The sequence below is a fragment of the Pithys albifrons genome, chromosome 15, assembly GCF_047495875.1.
Source record: "Pithys albifrons albifrons isolate INPA30051 chromosome 15, PitAlb_v1, whole genome shotgun sequence".
NCBI lineage: Eukaryota > Metazoa > Chordata > Aves > Passeriformes > Thamnophilidae > Pithys > Pithys albifrons.
In genome coordinates, this window is record NC_092472.1 from 12718116 (window position 1) to 12736202 (window position 18087).

The 18087-nt window shown below is 41.4% G+C and overlaps 1 protein-coding gene across 5 annotated transcripts in view; it reads right to left on the reverse strand.

Annotated features, from left to right (window-relative positions):
• Nucleotides 1-18087, reverse strand: part of SGCD (sarcoglycan delta) — a 218125-nt gene that overhangs the window by 23106 nt on the left and 176932 nt on the right. For all 5 annotated transcript variants that reach the window (XM_071570080.1, XM_071570078.1, XM_071570079.1 and 2 more), the window contains exon 7: nucleotides 1362-1485. In XM_071570080.1, the coding sequence (XP_071426181.1) occupies nucleotides 1362-1485 (124 nt within the window). The remainder of the gene's footprint in view (nucleotides 1-1361; nucleotides 1486-18087) is intronic.

The window sequence follows — 18087 nt, forward strand, 5'->3', positions numbered from 1 at the left end:
AACTGGGTAGGCAAGCGTATTAAGATGGGAAAGCCTGATACAAATCCGAGTGAGCACATTATCTGCCTTTACCATAAGTCACCTACAACCTGCAGTTTGTTTCTGTTAATCTACCCACTGTATTTTTCTTGGCTTGTGGCTTCCCAGGGCACTCCATGTTTGGGTTACCAAACCAGAGGTACCTCACTGCCAGGTACCCCACCCTAACCCTGCTCCTCCACAATGATTTCTGTCACTGTGATCCCACTGCCAGCTACACTTGCAGGCTCAGAACACTGACTTTTATGTATATTTTATGTGTACACGTAACGCTTTCATGCATATTAAAAATAACTTAAGTGCTGTAACAGATCTAAATTTCTCCTTATAAAACAATGTAAGGTGAACATGTGGCAGCTTTTAAATACATGGCAGCTACAGGGAAGTGCTTTGACATCACCAAGAACACAGTCAGGTAACTTGAACACCAGAATAACACACGCAACTGACAAGATTTGCAATTACAGTAAGAATCTCTAGTTTTACTATCCAATCACCTAATCTCCTGAAAGATTTGGAATGTCTTAAAATGCAAATGTTTAGAAATAACAGCAATAAAAATACCATTCTATTTATCACCACTGACACTAAGATAGGAAGACATTAACTTATTTTGGAGCCCTCTTGCCAGGGTTTGCGTTCCATGGGCAGTTCCTCCTGATGAGGCTCTTGATGCGTTCCCCTGTGGGAGCTCCTCAGCCACATCCTTTGGTGTCTTCCACTCTTGTGGCAGGAGGAGGGAATGACAACCATGTGCCCATTTATTTTTGTGACACCAGAAGCATCTTAATTCAACACGTGTTTTACTTACACTCTCTGTTATCAGTTTTAGCTATTTTCTCTTCCCCTTTGGAAGTTTCCCCAGTGTAACAACCTGTATTTCCCAATGTGTCCTTTATTTCCAAAATGAAACATCTACTACAAAAGCTTTCCAGATCAATACCAGTGAATTAAGCTCTTCTTATAGAAAAATGTATGATAAAAGATTTAATTATGTTGGCAAAGTAAATCTTGTTTTAAGTGACAAGGAAACAAAGAATTTAGGAGCTCTGTGTATTTTACAGCTGCATAAATCTGCTGGAACAACAGATGCTATTATCCATGCACTTTAAAAATAATGAATCAGCCCTTGCCACAGAGTGAGTCTCATTTGCATGTGATGTGTTCAATCATAGCAGAAATGAAATTAGGAAAGGCTGTTGCACCTGGGCTTTCACACCATCATTTCAAATACAGCAGCTCAGTAACCCAGAAGTCTACAGAGATGCAGGAGATTGGGTCTAGATTTGGTTTTGCTGCAGGGCTTGATGTCCTTCACTTACCTCTCCATCTTTGGATTCCAGCCTGAGCTCTGTCCTGCACGTGGCTTTCAGGCTGCCGGCCTCGGCGTTGATCTCGATGCCTTTTGGAGCCTCCATCACCAGCGCGCGCGTGGGCGACTCCAGCCTGTAACAGAGATGGGTTACAGAGCCCGCTGGGCTCAATGTTCTTGCTCAGTTTCAGGCTGTTATCTTCCTTTGCACAGCACCTTAGGACCTCCTGATGCTCAGATCCATGCCTGCTTTAGTCAGAGGGAAGAATTCATGCACAGTGTGGTAAAACACATGACAAATCTGACCTAGTAACATTTTATGTCAACTTTGCTACGTTGGATCAAGACATAAGGTGCAAAAAAGCTGCTCCCATGATCAGCTTGCTCTTATTTCTAGACATTTCTAACTAATCAATGCCAATCAGATATCAGCAAAGCTGTCTACCTACACAGAGAATGCAAGTGCTTTTCCTCCTCAAACCACTGTTCAAAATGAAATAAATTAATTCTCCTGACTTCCTACAAAGAGAGGTTCTAAAGGCTTTAAAGACACAATGACATAGATGAAAACAACCAGGTTGAAGACCCCAAAATTCATGGTCTCTGCCTGGGCTCACATCACACTGCTCATGACCATGTGCTTTGCAGTGCTTCAACCCCTCCTAACCATGGATATACTGCCCAGGGACCTGAAAACCCTGTTACAGAACTGTAACACAGCCACACTTTTTACTTCAGGCAATTGGGGTTAATGCTGTAAGATGCAGAAGTACAAGGTTCAGTCTTCCTTGTTGATTATCCATTGTTAGGTCTTGTATTACACTTGACTCTACTCTTCTTTATCATACTGTCTCTTATTACTTTCTGTATTGAAAATGATAATAAAACAACAATTCTTCCTCTTTGGGAATAGCCTCTTAGTTGGTTTTATCACCATTTATTTATGGCACCATACCAGACTATGATCTCCCCAGGTGAAGCAGGAACAGAAGCTCCTCTGCTTTGGGTTGTCAGCACTGAGCAAAGGGCAGCCCAGCACCACCCCCAGTTCACTAGGGCAGCTTTCAGGGTTTGCTTGCTTCAGCTGCTTTTCTGCTCTACCTATATATAATCATTTGTATAAGTAAGTGTATTCTTAAATGGACTCCTGCTGGTGCTGAGACAACATTATGGGAGACTGAGGGAATTCAGCTGTATTTATTGCAGCCAACAGTTCAATAAAGCAAAGGCACAGCTCCCTCTGTGTGGCACTTTTCAAGTTATGACTTTCCCTCCTTTTGGTGTTTTCATATTGCTGCTGTTTGAACACCTTTCCCTCAAGACCCCAAACTCATCCATAATTTCCTGCATGACTTAACTAAATCTAAATTTCAGAGAACAAATGAGGCATATACAGCTCAAGGAATGAGCATGGTCTCATGGTTAGCAGCCTCTGCACAATGCTTTGGAGCTGCTTTTTGTTCTCTGCAAGGAAGCTACATTTTATGTAAACCTTCTCCTGATCCCTTCTACAGGTATCACCCCTCAGCCAGTTCCTGTATCAGGAACCTAAGGGTAAGACTGCTCTTACTTTTTTCCTGCCTGATCGAACTACAGATTGTGTGGAGGAGAAAAAGCTTGCAGAGTGATTGCCATTAAATGGTGCTACCTGGGATATGATTACCTCTGACCTCCCAATTGCAACAGCTGTCTTTCCAGAATCAATTACAATTACTTCATGGTAGAAAGCCAGTGCACAGTTGTAGGGCTCTGGCACATGAACTATGGTGGCTTTCGTTAGGGTGACTTAACACAGTGTTTGACCCACATTTTCCCTGGAGAGTTCTGCCTAGGGATACAGTATGATCTCATCCTTAATGATGTACCTCACAGACTGATGTTTACCCTGGAAAATGAAGGACCCTCTGCTTGCACTACGTCCCAGGATCTATGCTGCAGTGGCTGGGATGCAGGCACACATTTCCTCCTGCTGCCTCTGCTCCACAGCAGGATCCTCTGGAGGAGCAGCAGAGAGCTGGAACCAGTTATGTCTTAAGTCACTGTAGCTAAATTCAACAGAGGATGTGTCCAAACCTCAAGATAGCTGAGCTAATCTGAGGATAAAATAATTACTAAGAATGTGGCCAGGTGACTCTTCAGCTCTCCATGATCTTAGTGACTCTCCAATTTCTTTGATATCCTGGCTGTCTCAATGTATTTGTTCCTGTGTTAATCTTGTAGCTCTTCTACCCACTGAGAAATAAATCTTGTAAGTGTTCAGGCATCACAGTAAAATCATGCTCATTTGTTGCAGCAGCAGCAGTAGCATTAGCGGCATTTAATTCCTGCTCTGTACTGGAGCAGCATCCCAGTCATACACCTTTACTGGAGAGTGTGGAGAGCTGGGAAATCAGTCAATGTCTTCCCATAGTGGGGGGAGGATGAATAGAGGACCTTGCATATCTTTCCCTGTGTACACAGGTTTCCTAAACATAAAATTGAGTTAAATTTGTGCTCTGAATAAGCTACCAAGGATCTGGAGTGTATTAGATTACATTGTCCCAAGGCTTTATTCTCTTGTCATCATATCTAACAAAGTGATGGAGTTATTCTCCCTCTTCTACCTGATGAAAACCAAGAGGCAGAATATCAGCACTGATGAAAACCCGTGGATTTTAGACACATTCTAATTCACGAAGAGCTTCTTGCCTCATGGAGGCACAAAGAACCCTCTGAAGCACCTCCTGACAGCCCATGGCATGACGGGACAAGCACACAATGCTGGGACTTTGCTGCTGCTTCATCACCCACCTCGCTGAGCAGACCCCCACCTCATCATCCTAAATCACTAGTTTAGACAGCTGCAATCTTGCTGACACACTGAATCAGCCCAAACCCAACCCTTTAATACTAAAAATATAATTCTGAAGCTCAAGGATTTTTTTAGAACCTTAAAACTACAGAAATGAGTGCAAGTAACATAACAGCAAAGTGTAGCTCATCCAATAATGAAAAATTTGTGCTGCAGCCTACAGGGTTTGGTACTTCTTTGAAGTCTCACTCTCCTCTCACTTCCTTTTTTTGATACTGGTTTAAGTCCATCTGTTTGCATGGGACTTCTGTCCCAATTTAGGCTACTGTAAAGGAGGACAGAAAGGTCTTGAAAAATTGTTTCCTTGGCATTTGAGGGGCATATGATTGTAAGAGATTTAATTTGATTATTTTCTGATATCCCAAATGAATCCCTGAAACACTTGTCCATAAACCAGGAGCTGCAAAATCTATGCAAAGCCAGAGAAAGCAGTTGAGAAGCTTATGTACTGGGAGGTTGAACAATGTTTACTGAATACTTTCATTTGAAGCAAATGTTTAAGAAACACTCTGCTTTTAAATCTAATTCTGCCTTCCAGAGCAGAACCAATTTGGAGACTAATAATGAAGGAAAATGATTTAGCGATGAACAGATAATTTGTTCAAAATCAACATTTGTTTTCCAGTGTGATACTCTGAAGCTTTTAGTAGGATTCCCATCTCCCAGTTAGGTGTAAGCCTGTACTTAGAGCAGTAGGCTGGAAAGGTGGCTGCATGAATATAGATTGTTTCATTATTTGCTCCTGCTCTTGAATTTTCTGTCCCAGCAATTGGCACATAAGCCCTTTTTATTGACCATGGGTGTGCTTATTTTTGCTCCAGTATTTGCAGGACTGGATTTTGACCTCTCTCACAGAGCTGGACAAGACAGGTAAATTCACTGCTATCCACAGAGTTACAGCTTGCTGAATTCAGGACTGAGATAAGCTACTGCCATACAATGTTTCCTGTTCCACCTACAGTCGCCTAGTAGGGGGATGAAGAGATGTTCCACAGTCTGGGTGACTACCCACAACATGGGAACCACTCCTATGAATCCCAGAGTGTCATGAAAATCCAAAATTTTAAAAGAAAAGACAAAAGTAACAGGATTTTCAGAACTATCCAGTTCCCAGGTTCCAGTTATTACAATGGATGTTAAGTGCTTTTGAAAATCTCACTGAGCAACTAAATGCCGTAACAAATCTGACCCTTAATCTCAGTTCTTAATTCTGCAACACAGGCAATAGCTCTTTCCAACTCCATAGGGAGGACAAAAAGATAAATACATTTTTGGCTGTGTAGCAGTTATGTACTGTAATAACTGAGGCCAGGGAAGTACCATTGCCAGAGAGAGGTGGCTGGCAGATGGATAACTGATCTTTCCAAAGCTGCAGTATTAGGTCATACCTTCATGAAAAATACTGTTAGTCCTGTTCCTCCCACTGAGCACACTTGGTGTGTGTGTCATTGTGGGGGATGATGTATGCAGGGGAAGCCTTGCTCCAGCTGACCAGGCTTAATGGACAGTGCTAAACATGACTCTTAAGCCCTTCTCCTCAAATCTATTACCAAAGCATCTCCCATTTTAAACAGAGGTGATGGCATGTGTGCATCTTGCAGCGTACTCCTCTCCTGCTATTGCTGGAAATTCTGTGCTCTTGGGAATCAACAAGGGAGAAGAATTTTCAGTGTCATCCCTGCTTTGCTTTGGAAACTTTAGCAATAATTTAAAGGAGGTCAGCATATGAGTTTGTATTATGGTTCCAGTGAAAGTCATTCACTTGGAAAGATCATTACTTACCCAGATTTCTCGTTTTCATTTCCTTCATCATAAACAGTCACATTAATCACTCCAGTACCATGGGATCTATTTACTTTTTGTCCCTCCCCTCACCCCTCCATGATAATGCAGCATTTTTTATGAGTGTTATGAACAGCCTTTTGAATTTGGGGAGAAAAAGGGTATTAAAGATGTGAAGGCAGTATCAGCAGCTGGGGGCTGCTGGTGTGCGTCCAATAAAGTGGACATAATTTTGTTAGAAAGTAAAATTTAAAGCAAATAGTTCAGGGAGAAAAAATTGCCCAGTTCCAGCACTGTTGCAAACTGGACTTGCAAACTGTGGCTGCAAAGGCTGCAGCAGAGGAGAGAGATGATCCTCAACATGTGAAAGCAGTTAATGTGTTCAGAATTTCTTGACCCCACAAGGGGATTTTTCAGTGTGGGGCACAAACATTGCTTGCAGTATGGAAATGGATAGAGAGATTTACACTGAGGAGGTGAGGAGCATATGATGCAGCAGTGTGGTAACAGGAGCTAATTTAATTTTGCTTAGAAACCTCTGGACTGAGAATAGAGCATGTATTACTGCAGCTGTAGCCCATTACTTCTAATGACTCTAATTATTTCTTATGGTATCCATCTGACCAGCTCTAAGATTCACGTTGAGCATAAAATTAGCCAATGTTACCACTGTGCCTGCTTACATCTCATACAATTGGTAAATTATGCTGGCAAGTAAACATGGAGCTCCATCAATTTGCCGGTAATGAACCAGTATCTTGGGCTGAAATTTGTTTTCAGTTTTAACTCCCTTGTTTCAATGAAATCAATGGGATCACCCATTTGCAGTGACTCATAATTCTGAATTCATTACTTGTGTTTTATCTTATATATGTCTACTCACAGAATAAACCACAATGCTTTTTTCCCTATGAACTGTAAGTTAACTAGGTTTTACTGAATTGCAAAGAAACCATGCTTAATTTCTATTTCTAGAATGCTTCAATTTTTTTATTATTATTATTAAATAATTTGTCTTACTTTTGCTTGCATTAGAACAGAAAAAAGTTTGGGAGGAGGAACTACATGTTGAGCCTGGACTCACCTGGTGAAACCCTCATCTGAATGTAAGTTCAAGTAAGGTCTTGTCAACTCTCAAAGAGCAGAAAACTCTGCCCTAAGATCTGCCCTTCATCAGTAGATTTTCCTCCTACTGGTATTGCCATTTTATGAGAACAACAAAGGCTAAAATATGGCAAGAGCAGTGAGTCTAATATAAAACAGGAAAGAGAAAAAATGGAGCTGGCCTTGGTACATCAGAATGAGAGGTTAAAATCAAAAGTGGAAAACGCTCAATGTCTTTTCCCGAGACACCATGATTTTGAGCAAATATGACCTAAATGGTCCAATAAAAATGGAGCAAGTACTCTGAGAGCTTACAGAAGAGATAATCACTAATAAGAAAATATGTATCGCTGTTATTTCTTGCCTAGCCTTGACATAAATCTTGTTTTCAATTACATGTTAATGAAGCACGCCAATTACTGTTTGAATAGGGACATCTGATTACAGTCTCAATCAACAGAAATAAATCTTGCTTATGGAAAGTTTCCAGGGTATTTTCTTTAGGAACATTAATTACAGAAGTAAACAAGGATATATTATTATCATGTCATCCAATTGCAAATCCTGCCTATCGCTGTAAATACTGGTTAGTTTGACAGTGTGTATCACCATTTGGTCTCCAGTGTTTATTCTGCAAATCTAATAAGTGACAATTCCAGTGCAGCCATACTCTGAAACAGATTGTTATGGTTGGGAGTCCAAAGCCTCGTGTAATTCCCAATGTGAACAATGAAGGGAAATTCTTTCAGTTATCATCCACAAACTATGGCTAATTCCTAAGTAAAATCCAGTTAAATCTGTCAGAGACCTGACAGGTGCAGAGGTCTAATGATGCTTTATTGGAAATTACAGTTTAGTAATTGAGCTAGAGATAACTCTGGTTCAAATGGCAAGGGGTGCAATGACTTTTCTTCTCTGTATTTGGGCAACACAGATACTGAAGAGATTTTATACACAGTTGAGTCAAGAGAAAGATAAAAAGGATTTGAGAAAGTAACACAAACTACCCTTGAGAGGGTCTAGATAAATGAGGAACCAGAGGTGTTTGTAGGTGTGGTGCCAGCTTGTAGCATCAAGCAGGTGAGAACCAGCTTTCAGTTTACCTCCAAAAAAATGCCATTCCTCATCAAGAGGAAAAGATCAAGCCTATGGTTCCTTCCACCACACTGCAAATTCCTTGTTGTAGACTTCCAGCACCTTTGCATAGCTGAGGTTATTCAGAGTACTAAAAAGCAGCAAAACTAAAAAAACATGGACAAGTCAAAATACAATGGATTGCCTACCATGCTACAGCACGGGAATTGCTGAATGAGAGGTTGTTTTGCAATGTTGTCCTAAATATTTGTTTGGGATCAAACAGGAGATATCAAATTAATTGAGGGAGAAAAATGACTGTGTAATACTGTTGAGATCTAGTTTCATTATGAATTGGGGAAGTGATGAAGGGCAGAGACTGTCTAAGAAAAAGGTACAAGATTAATGTTTAATGAAGTGGAGGTATGGCTGAGAAAATTAAAATCATCTAGATAATTAAAAAATTCCGTTGCTTATAAATCAAGGAAGGAAATTATCATAGAAATTAGGAGATAGTCAAACATGATGTGTGGTAAATACACATGTGGTTAAAGAAGATAATGTGTTTAGGTGGCTAGGGAAGGGATTCAGGGATGCTAAAAGAATTATTCCTATATGAAGTGCAGAGATGACTGCAACTTCACCTTCTCACCTGGTGGACTGTGAGTAGATTGATCTTGCTCTGAAGCCCTACTGTGCCTGACAAACATGAGCAGTGAGCTGGCTACAGGATTCTCTCCATCCTGGGATGCTCCATCTTTCAGCCTTAATTGACAAGCTGGGACACCCAGAGTCACCCACGTGCGATGTGGTGGGAAACCTCCATGTCACAGCGCCTGACTGTGGCCAGAGGAAGACTCTGAGTGTCTGGGATCCACATCCTGAGCAGTACAGAGCTGCTGTGCACTGCTGATCACACCTGAGAGCAGGGGCACAGTTAATAAAACCACAGCAGTTGTGGGTGAGACTGAGAGGATAACCCTGTAGTCTGACATAGAAGGGCCACATTGGATGGGGCTTTGAGCAACCTGGTCTAGTGGAAGGTTCTGTGCCCATGGCAGTTGGGTTGGAATGAGATGATTTTGAAGGTCCCTTCCAATTCAAAACATTCTGGGATAATCTCTGACAGTAAACAGCCACATGAGACACTGTATAGTAGCAGAGAGTCAAGCTCGGGTTGGAGGAAACCAAAGGACAGGTGGCCTCTCTCTTGTCATGGCCAGAAGTGGGACAATAAATGACATAATCACAGAGCAGGCTGAGCTCTAACTAAGGCACAGTGCTGCAGTTGATGCCCCTAGTTGGCTCTTAAGAGCCCGTAATTAATTTTATTACAATAACCTGAACACTAAATGTCTCTTGTCAAAAGTTAACATAGTCTGGGTCAAAACTGCTTAAGTAATGTTTTGGAAATTCCTTCATGGCTAACCAGAGGGCTTGGAGCTGCAGCATGGCTGTACCTCTGATCCCACTGACCACAGCTTCTCTACACTCCAGTATGGCAAACTAACAGTCTTGGAGCAAGATATGCCTGATCTATCACCTAAACCACCTATTCTTTTGCTTACCTGATGCAGTTTTTTATATAACTTATTGCAATAAATTAAAATAAATCAAAAGAAAATAAAATCCTCCTCTTGTTGGGTGTATTAATGACCATGTTAATTTTGCACATGGAGAAAAATAATTACTTTTCATGTTACCATAATTGCCTAAACCACAAATGCATTTCTTATGAAACAAAGGTTGGGCTGGTGTAAGTTTCTAATTACAGGTTGAAAGCTTCTAATTAAAAGGCACAAATTGGAAGAAACCCTTTCAAGCAGAATTACAGAAGAGGCTGCTAAGACTCGGTATTATCTTGATACACTGTCACTGTGCCAGGGAGGAGAAAAAGAAATGAAATCAAGTATTGTGGGTCTTCCTCAGGGCCACTGACACCATTTACTACCCAGTGCTTAACGAAGTGCTGCCATCATGAACTTGGAGGAGATGAACACAACACAGAGGAGGCCTGTGGGGCCACAGAAACTCCTGGCAACCCTGAACCACTGGAGCAGGGAGAACAGTGGTGTCCTGGAGGGAACAGTTCGAGCTGCAATCAGCTTTTTCCTGATGTTTATACTATACTGCTTTCTGGAAGGCTGCAGGAGTAGAAAAGCCACCTGAGTTGGCCTAAAATTATAAAACTGGATGTAAAGATAGATACTTGAGTCAGCTAAAACTTGCTAGATTAAGCCATACAGTATTCATTAACCTAGACATTACTGGCCACCAGGTCAACTTGGACCAACTCTCCATTACTCTCACTGTTTGCCTTCTGCTCTAATTTGGAAGAAGGAGAAATTATGTAATTTTTAAATAATACTGTTCTGTTCTTCAGGGTATTAAATAATCCTGCAGAGCAGACCAGCATGTCATCACTGACAGAGAAATCACTTTCCTGGGATAACCCAGAGTACTTGACTGAGAGGATTACTAGCAGGGGTGCAGTGCTATGCAAATATTGCACTCATTCTCATCAGTACTTTGTGTGCAATCTTCTGCATCAGAACTGCTTGATGAAGAGAAGAAATGTAGATCTAGATTCTAATTTTAAAATTCTTTTTGAAGTTTGTCTGTCATGGGATTTTTACCTACTATTTGGTCACACATAAAGGAAAAGGGCCAAGCGAATTAAAATCTCATATGGATGGCTCACAGATTCAGCCTACAGTGCTTTCTACAGTGATGATTTACTTTTTCTCTTTTCCTCTGGTTTATTTTATTCCTTTTAAAAAGACTGACATTAATAGTAAATCACTTACGATGAGAAATATAGAGATAACAAAGGTAAAAAGGATTTGAAATGGTAGAATAAAAAACCTGCTGGAAAAAAAAGGTGTGTCCGTAGGCATCATATACTCAGTGGTGATCCCTTTGGAAACATGCACACACTTGTCTAACTGGATTTGAAGAGCTTATTTAGCATGACAAATTGGCTACAACCTGATGGCTATTTCTGAAAACCCATTTATAGACCTTCAGACACTCACATTCCTGTGGCACATCCATTCATTGTACAGTCAATTTATAATGATTCCACCAAATTAAATCTTTATTAACAAACTTATTGACTCTGGCTTTGACTTATTTTCCCTCCTTTTAATTAACTGCAGTAATGAGACAAGCAACATCCAGTGTAACAACTGACCAAACATTTTGTTTAAAACCTGCTGTTTATTTCAAGCAGCTTCACAATAAATGAAGGCTGAATTGTTATTTGCTAAATATCAATTTTCACACTCTGTTGAACCTTTTCTGAAGCCTGTCAACCACAAATCTGTAGTCATTTTCCCCTCTCTGATCAGAACTATACAGAGCATATAACAGGTTTTCAGTTACTTTTCATTTTTATGCAGAAGATGTACGATTTTCTAACCCCAGTATACTTAAAAATGGTAAATATGCATAAATTGTAAATATAGAGGGATGCATATGCCGAAGTTGTGGCCTCTTTCACAGTCACAATTTACACCAGCAATATGGTTGTATGTCTGCATGTAAAAGGTCACAGAAATGATGCAAACTCCTCAAATCCAGCCCATCATCACACAACAATACTGCACCACCTTCTTTACAAATGTGCTGGGCTCCTGCTCAGAGTTAGGGATGTGTTTCACCCTCCAGACCCCTCGTTCATAGCTTTGGAGGAACACTAAGACAAACCCAAGGAACAGGCAAGACCATGAAGGACGAAGACTGCGAGAGGGGCCAATGCTCGTCCTTGTGACTGGTTACTTTTTCAGCACAGAGGAGTTTGGAAGGGCAATGGGATGGGTGAGAAGTATTTGAAGAAGTCAGACTCAAAGCTTTTTGATAGCGTAGAATGGAAAATCTTACAGGTATTTGAGATTTCTAACTAATACTTGCTTTCAAATATGCAAAAGAAAATAGGTTGGGAAATGGTACAGAGAAGAAAATAAAGGAATTGTGTAGGTGGGTGGAGAGAGGAAAGGAGCAGAGAGAGAGAGAAAGAGATCGGGAAAAAAAATAAGCCCAACTTGCTGAAAAGGAGATTACAGAGATGTCTCTAAAGGCAGTCCTTTAATGCAGGGAATAGAATGTTTTCAAATTCTTAGCATCAATTTATCTTCAGCTAAAACCAAAACTGTTTTCTTTTTACCTTTTGCATACAATCAGTCCTGATTAAAACATGCATTTTCAGGTAAGGTTTGACAATCTGTCAAGTGAGATATGCTATATGGTATTTTTCCTAATGACAAGAGACTGAGCCTGGTGGTGGCAATTCACCACATGCTGGGAGATGACCCTATGGGCAGGAACACACCTCTGCCTAGGGGAGGGATATGCCTGCCCTGCTTCACCTGGTGGGAACTGGGAGCTCTGAAACCCTGCTGCTCACAGGTGCATGTCTCAAGAAGCTCTTATTCCTTCATTTGGCTCTCCTTGTGCTATTATGTGCCATGGTGCTGTTGCTGACATCCAAGCTGTAGGCAGCTGACCTTGCTTGTTTTAAGGTATAGAAATATGCTCTCCTGTTCCTTGGGGCAACCACAGAAAAGTGAGAATATGTTCAACATTTCTTGACTTTCACAAGGTTACTTCCATCTTTCCTTGAGCAAGTCTGTGTTTTGCCTGTAATAGCCTCCCTTGTATGTCTCTTTAGCAGATAACAAAGAGACAATTCTAGTTGCTAATGGAAGAGGTCAAATGGAGGTGAAATGAAATAGATTGAAAAAGAAAGAATGGATGTCAGAAATGCCACTGTACCACTCAGAGGCATAACCACTTCATAGAAACAGATTTTTGGCTGGGATTTTCATTTCATTTTACTCTATTTTATTTTGATTTTAAAAAAGCAGGCAGGTAGAAGAAGTGGCTTTGTGGCTGAAGCACTGGAGTTCAATTTCCAGCTACCTGATGAACAGCCTTTGTGACCATGTGTGAGTGCATTCAGTGGTTCCTGGGTCCATTGCAGTGCAGCAGTGGTGGGGATGGCTCAGCACAGCCCAGGAAGAGTAACTGTCCCCAACACAGCAAAGTGATACAGGCAACTCTTTTCTGCTGATTTCTCCTAGTACCCAAGCCAACTCATCTGAAAAATTACTCATAGCAGACTGCCCCCTCTGCTGCAGAACATGGCTGTGAGCCATTGCCCCCACAAGGAACTTCAACAGATGGTCTCATGTGGTGGGAATGTCCTCAGGTACACAGAGCTCACTCCACTGACTTCCCAAGTACTGCCATTAAAAGAAGTCAGTGGAGTTACCTTGGGAGAAAGGAGTCTGGACCTTAAAATCAACCTTAATCCTTCCTTTGCATAACCAAACAAAATAATAATAATGAAGAAGCATTGCAAGAGAAAATATTAATTGTAGGGGGTTTTATGGTCTTCAAAACCAAAACCAATCAAAGCTTCAAGGTGTTTTTTTTTCTCCTAGAATTCCTCACTTTTTCTGAATTGCCTGGGCCCTCATGGTATCTCTCAGCAGTGATGGTAACACTATTGATTGTCTGCTTGGTTGGTAACAGAAAGGAAAAATAGAATAGGCAAGAACTTAACTCTGTTTAGGTTTATCCAGTGCATGTGGAATCTGGACAATTTCCTATGGGTGGCCACTACTTCTAGAACCTTTCCAGTGAAAATTACTACCATGGCCTTCCTCTGTGTCAGTAACCAAAGCCACCACTGAGCCAGGCAGGGGGGGAGTTAAGACACCTCCCTGCTCTTTAAAATGCTGATGTGTTTCTGTTCTTTGAAGCAAAGCATATGAGATGTCTTGATTTCTACCATTCAAAGCTGCCAATCTGCCAGGTTTGCAAATGTCACCTGCTCCCCAAAGCAGAGAAGTGCAACGTGCCAAGGCTGGCCTGTCACCCCCAAGTACAGGGAACACCAAATCTCAGCATTCCTCGGAACACCCCCATGTCCCAGCAGCCAAGAGTAGTTAATTCCAATTCCAGAACAGCGAATCCAGTCCCCACTTTGTGGCCCCAAGGAAATGAGAACATTTGTGTCACACCCACACACCATGCTGAGGAGCCACATTCAAGGCTGGACATTCCAGTTCAAGCCAGTACAACTACTCACTTGCCACTGTCACCCAGTGTCATGCTGGGATAAAGCACAGGAATGACTCAGCCTAAAAGATCTCTTGTTTTGACACTGAATATCAAGCCTGCCACAGAGCTCAGAAAATCTACATATCTGTCTCAGAAATACAGTAGAAAATTTCCTTCATAGAAATTCCCTCAGTAGGGAGGAGGCACACAAAGTTGATTACTTCCCATTTCCCCTTTCTAACATACAGATGTTTCCAATGTTTTCTTTCATTTTTCACAATCAGACTTTAAGGTTTTTCAGACATCAAAATGCAACTTCAAGCTGGATCCAAAATTGAAGAGTGAAAGGTGAAGAACCCACAATCACAACCCATGGCTGTACATCTGCTTGCCAGGGAATTGTTTAATCCTGCCAGACCAAAGCTTCAAAATGGAAGCTACAGGATGTTTTGTTCTAAAACACATTCTCATGTCCATGCACCATCCAGCATCCCAGTATTTTGTGGCAGAGAATATTTGTACTTCAAAGCAATTTAGAAGTGGTGGAGATGCAGTGGCCTGGGACTCCACCTGGGTTTTCTCCTGCCTCAGCCCTGCCCCTCTGCACACCACCAGAGAGCCCATTTCAGCACATAATGCCTGCTCTCCTTTTGTCTTTTCTGTTTGCTTGGGACACAGCTTTGTCTACACAGCATTATGCACAGTAAAAACTTGCTTTGTCTATAGCACTGAAGAACTAATCTTATGTAAGAAAATATTAGCCAAACATAACCTGGTTACCCAAACTCAATTAGCTGTGAATTGGAAGGGACTATATTTAATATAAAAGGACCATTGAAAAATCCTGGGGCTTTGTAAAGATACTTATGTGCCTGCTGGCCTGTTTCTAAAATTCTGATGTTGCATCTTTCTGTACCCATTGCATGTAAAGGAGGTAACTCTATCTCACCTTCAGATAGTATCTGCTGCTGGATCTTCTGACCTAAATGGTTTTCATTCTTATGTAACAAACCACATTAATGCTCAAGGAAAGGAGCCTATTTTATCCCCAGACTCTATAAAACATGGACTATGGTATCATGATTCCCATTACACAGGTCCCTCAATACAACATGACCCTGGCTTAAACAGGGATAGACAGCTGTCTCTTACAAAACCTGGAAATCGCCAAAGAATTACTTCTCTGTTCCTCAGATATTAAGTTCACTGTGGCTTCCCTCCATCTTATTTCAATTATTTCTGCAGTCCCCTTTTTTTCCTGTGTTCTGCTATAGAGCAAGTCACCAGGTGTAAACAACATTTGCTGTTACTCTAAAAATGCACATTTGCAATTTTTAGTTTATAGGTGTTGACACAGTAAAGGACCTGTCAGGGCAAAACTACCGAAACCACACAACCCCTCAAACCAGAATAAACATACTCTGCCACTTCAGAAGAGTTCAAACTTCATCCCAGCAGCATCCATGGTGGGTGAGGTAGGAGCTGACTGCAGAGAGCTGAGCTCCTCCAGTGGGAACTCCTGCCCAAGGCTACTGGGCACAGCTGGCTCAGCAGAGCTTAGCTCTGGAAGCTGGAATGAGGAGTCAAACCTGGGGGCAGGTTTAATCCAGTGATGCTGACTTCACTCCTAGTATGCTTTTACAGTATCCTGAGTATCTTTATCTCTCTAAAGGATATCTTCTAAAAAGTAGCTGCATCCTGACAGTCATGCTGCTTTAACTTTACTGCTCTAGTTAGAGGTGTAATGTGGGGAGAGCTTAAAGAGATATAACTGGACAGGTCTGTTTTAATTGTTCCCACTAGACCTGTGCTCTGTGACCTTGGACATCTACAGAGCCATAAATATGAGCTTTGATTGCTGTTCCCATAGTGACTGGCAGGAGGAACACAGTGGAGGGTAGACTAGGTCCACTTCAAGCAGGCAAGTAGCAACTGGAAATGATTAAGTTCAGAAGCTCTGGGGACACTAATGTCACTGCAGGCCAGCCAACCTGGAAGATAAACATTGCTGGGCACTGCGAAAATGATTTTTCTATTTGCTTTCCACTGAGAGAGAGAACTAGGCTACACTTTAGGCACTAGGCTTGGCAAGTGAGACTGGGAGCTCTTCTGAGGCGATTTTACCAGTCTTTTCTGCTGCTGGAGATGTCAAAGCTACTATTGGGCCTGTCACGCTGGTGCTGTGAACACTACCTGGAGCAACACATAACATGGGAGAGTAAATCATCCCACGCAAAGCTGCCTGTTACCTTCAGTGCCAAAGCCAGCACATTTATTGCTATACTGCTCTGCACTATGCACCGAGGCCTTGGGGTGGAAACCTTTGGCAACCCACTCCAAAAGGGTGAGACCCTGGTGGATGGACTCAGGGAAAGGAATGCAGCTTGTTCTGGGACTCTGACATCCAGCTCTCGCTCTCCCTGTGCTCTGTGCTGTGAATACAGAAAGCGAATTCAAATAATTCTCTAAACTCTCATATTTTGATATAAAAAATAGTAGCATTTCAGGAAGAACACAGAAACCTCATACTGTTATACCACTCAGGCCCGTGACCTGAGTATATATAACAGCAGCTCGGGAATATTTATATTAGCAGAGGGCACAGCAGGAAAAGCTGGGCTGTGCTAATGCAAAGCTGGCAGAGTGTTTCTGAGTGACTTGCTCAGTAGCACAGCATGGTGAGTGCTCTGCCCACCCAGGCACACACAGCTTCATTAACCCCCAGCAATCAGGGCCTCCCCCATCACAGGAGAATGGAATTTACACCTGGGCAAATCCAGCATTGCCAATAGATCGATAAATCAAAGTTACAACCTTTGAAACCACAACAACTTCACCATCTCCCTGAGTATATTTAGATTTGGAACAGAATATAGCTCTTCTACCATCCAGGATAAATCAGTAATTACTGAGATGGAAAACAACACTGAATCTACACTTTGTACGCTCTCCAAAGTCTCCAATTTACATAAATTAAACTCTTCAGACTTTGGCATCATGGTAACTTTAATGTCAAAAGACAGATAAGCCCATAAAAGAACAAGTTCAAGGCATCACTTCTCCCTTACTGCATATAGTTGCAGATGTCTGTTAAAAAAGCAGGGTAATGCTGACATATTTTGAAGTCAAGATTACATGGTCTTTTATGAGAATTTTAGTGGCATGCCACAGGGAGACACTGTACTGTTCTCATGGGATAACTGATTATCCTGATCTCTTCTCCATGCCTTAGCCTTCCACTGAAAGAAGACCCCATCAGTTTTCAAGTAGTTGAGCCAGATTTGCAAAGTCTGCACATTCTTATAGTGACCACAAGCACTTAAAGCATCAGCTGTTTTATTTTTTATAAGTTTGGTTCCTCTATTTTTCTTTCTCCAGTCAAGTAGAAAATGCCAGAATTGTTCAACATTCTTTTTAAAAATTAGCATCTTGTGACCCCCTGATATTTATTAGGTATGGAATCTGAAAAATCAAGGATTAAAAAACTTAATCTCTCAGGTACTCAAATGTCTTCAGTTACTTTTGGAAATACAGATTAATAATAATTATTGCCTGCTCTGCTTCACCGTTAATCTTTCAGAAGATGCACTTCTTGAACTGTAGAAAATCACACTTTTAAGAATAATTTTGCATTTTTTCTGACTGCAGCAAACCATATAGGGAGTGGCTGATGGGTCCTGATGGATAACACATACACTAGAAGCTTCCCAGAATACTTATCTCTGAAAAGAAAGAAGCTCTGCAGAAGTGCCCTGGATAGCTCCATAAATCAAGCCACACCATTAATTCCTGACTGATACTAAAAATTAAGGGATGGTCAATGTTAAGTATTGGTCCTACAAAAGTCTGCAGTTGTTCT